This window comes from Trypanosoma equiperdum (assembly GCF_001457755.1).
Source record: "Trypanosoma equiperdum strain OVI genome assembly, contig: ctg_50, whole genome shotgun sequence".
In the NCBI taxonomy this organism is placed as follows: Eukaryota; Euglenozoa; class Kinetoplastea; order Trypanosomatida; family Trypanosomatidae; genus Trypanosoma; species Trypanosoma equiperdum.
Window position 1 is genome coordinate 915 of NW_027124432.1, and position 1500 is coordinate 2414.

A 1500-nucleotide genomic window follows, 5' to 3' on the forward strand; every position below is an offset into this window, starting at 1 on the left:
AGGTGTCAAGAAGTTTACTGTGTGCATTTTGGTTCTGTTGTTATTTTGGATTGCCATGTAAAGATAAGCAATGTGATGTGCTCGTGTATCTGAGAGGATATTAAGAAAGTGTAACCAAAAGAATATGAATATAGCAATTGTCAGAGGTTGAGTGATTGAAATACACCAGGATAAGGCAGGTGAAAGACTTGATGTGGGATGTGTGCCTCTTTTTGACCCAGCTGAATCTACTGTATGAGGGAAATGACGACGATGGCATCTGTATAGTGATTTGACGAATTTACTATCCTCGTGTATAGTGAGCTTGTTGAGATGGCCTGTTGGATGTTATGTTAGTTTGTTTGCTCTGCCTACGAAAGGCATATCTTTTTATGCCGATGGTTGAAAATTAATATTTGATCTGTGGGATAATACATGTGCATGTTTTAAGGTAGACAGCATTTATTTGATTTTACGGTAGTGTTTAATATGAATGCTGTTTTTCTCTGTGCTGTTGTTTACAGTGAAGAAAGACAACAATGTGGCGATCATTTATGCAAGTGGTCATGGTGGGAGTGTTGGTATCGCAGGTTACTGTCGGCGAGGACAGCTGGAGGAACCATGGCAAAAACGAGAAGATGTTTGATATTTTGTGCTCGCTCTTCACGAAGGCGGCAGAGGGAGCAAAAGGAGAAAACTACATCGGTAAGTTGAAACATGCTAGAGATTCATCGACTCTGAAAACGGAGACGGAAAAGGTGAAAGAGTTAGAAAGCGAAGTGCAGAGTCATGAAAATAATGCCAGGACAGCGTTTCGGAAAGCAGCGTATGGGGAAAACATTGAAAAAGAGGATGCGGACAAAACTTTTGGATCCCATGGGGGCAACCAGCCCTGTAACCCAGCTAGTGAGTGGCCAACAATACCAAAAGAAATTGTCTGCATTTGCAGCTCTGTTGGCGAGGCCACCGACTACTGCCTTGGGAGCGGGAAGGCTCGAAGTTATGGCCATGACCAAAGCGGGACAGCGGAAGACGGTCTACAGGCATGGTATGGAGTTAAGAGCAGGTGTACAAAGGATAGCGAAAGAGTTGAGGTTACTATTGAAGCCATAAGAAAAGACTTGGAGAATTTGCGAGGATTGTATTCAGAAGACCAGGAAGTTGATTCCCCACCACCCCCACCACCCCCACCACCACCATCACCACCACCACCAGACAGTTCACCACTACAAATACCTGAAAGGCCTGATCCTCTTGCTTCTAAGCCATGGGTTAAGCGGTTAGATGAGGCGATGAGCCATATGAATAAGAGAGATGCAGCGCTGGAAAACTTGAAGGAGAAAGTTAAAAGGCTGAAGGGAACTTACGGTAGAGCGAAAAATGAAGAGGAAGTAAAGGCATTAAAGGAATCTGGAGCTGGAGCTGAAGGTGCGCAACCCTCGAGAACAGCACCCCAAACTGCAGCACGAAAGGATTCCGATGCTCAACCCACACAAACACAAAAACAGAATATTGCATCAT

At 44.4% G+C, this 1500-nt stretch overlaps 1 pseudogene across 1 annotated transcript; it reads left to right on the forward strand.

Moving 5' to 3' along the window:
- The first annotated feature begins 518 nt into the window (after positions 1–518).
- Positions 519–1499, forward strand: TEOVI_000213800:pseudogene (annotated as a pseudogene). Its single transcript has one exon. A coding segment is annotated over exon 1 (981 nt).
- Position 1500: the final 1 nt, after the last annotated feature.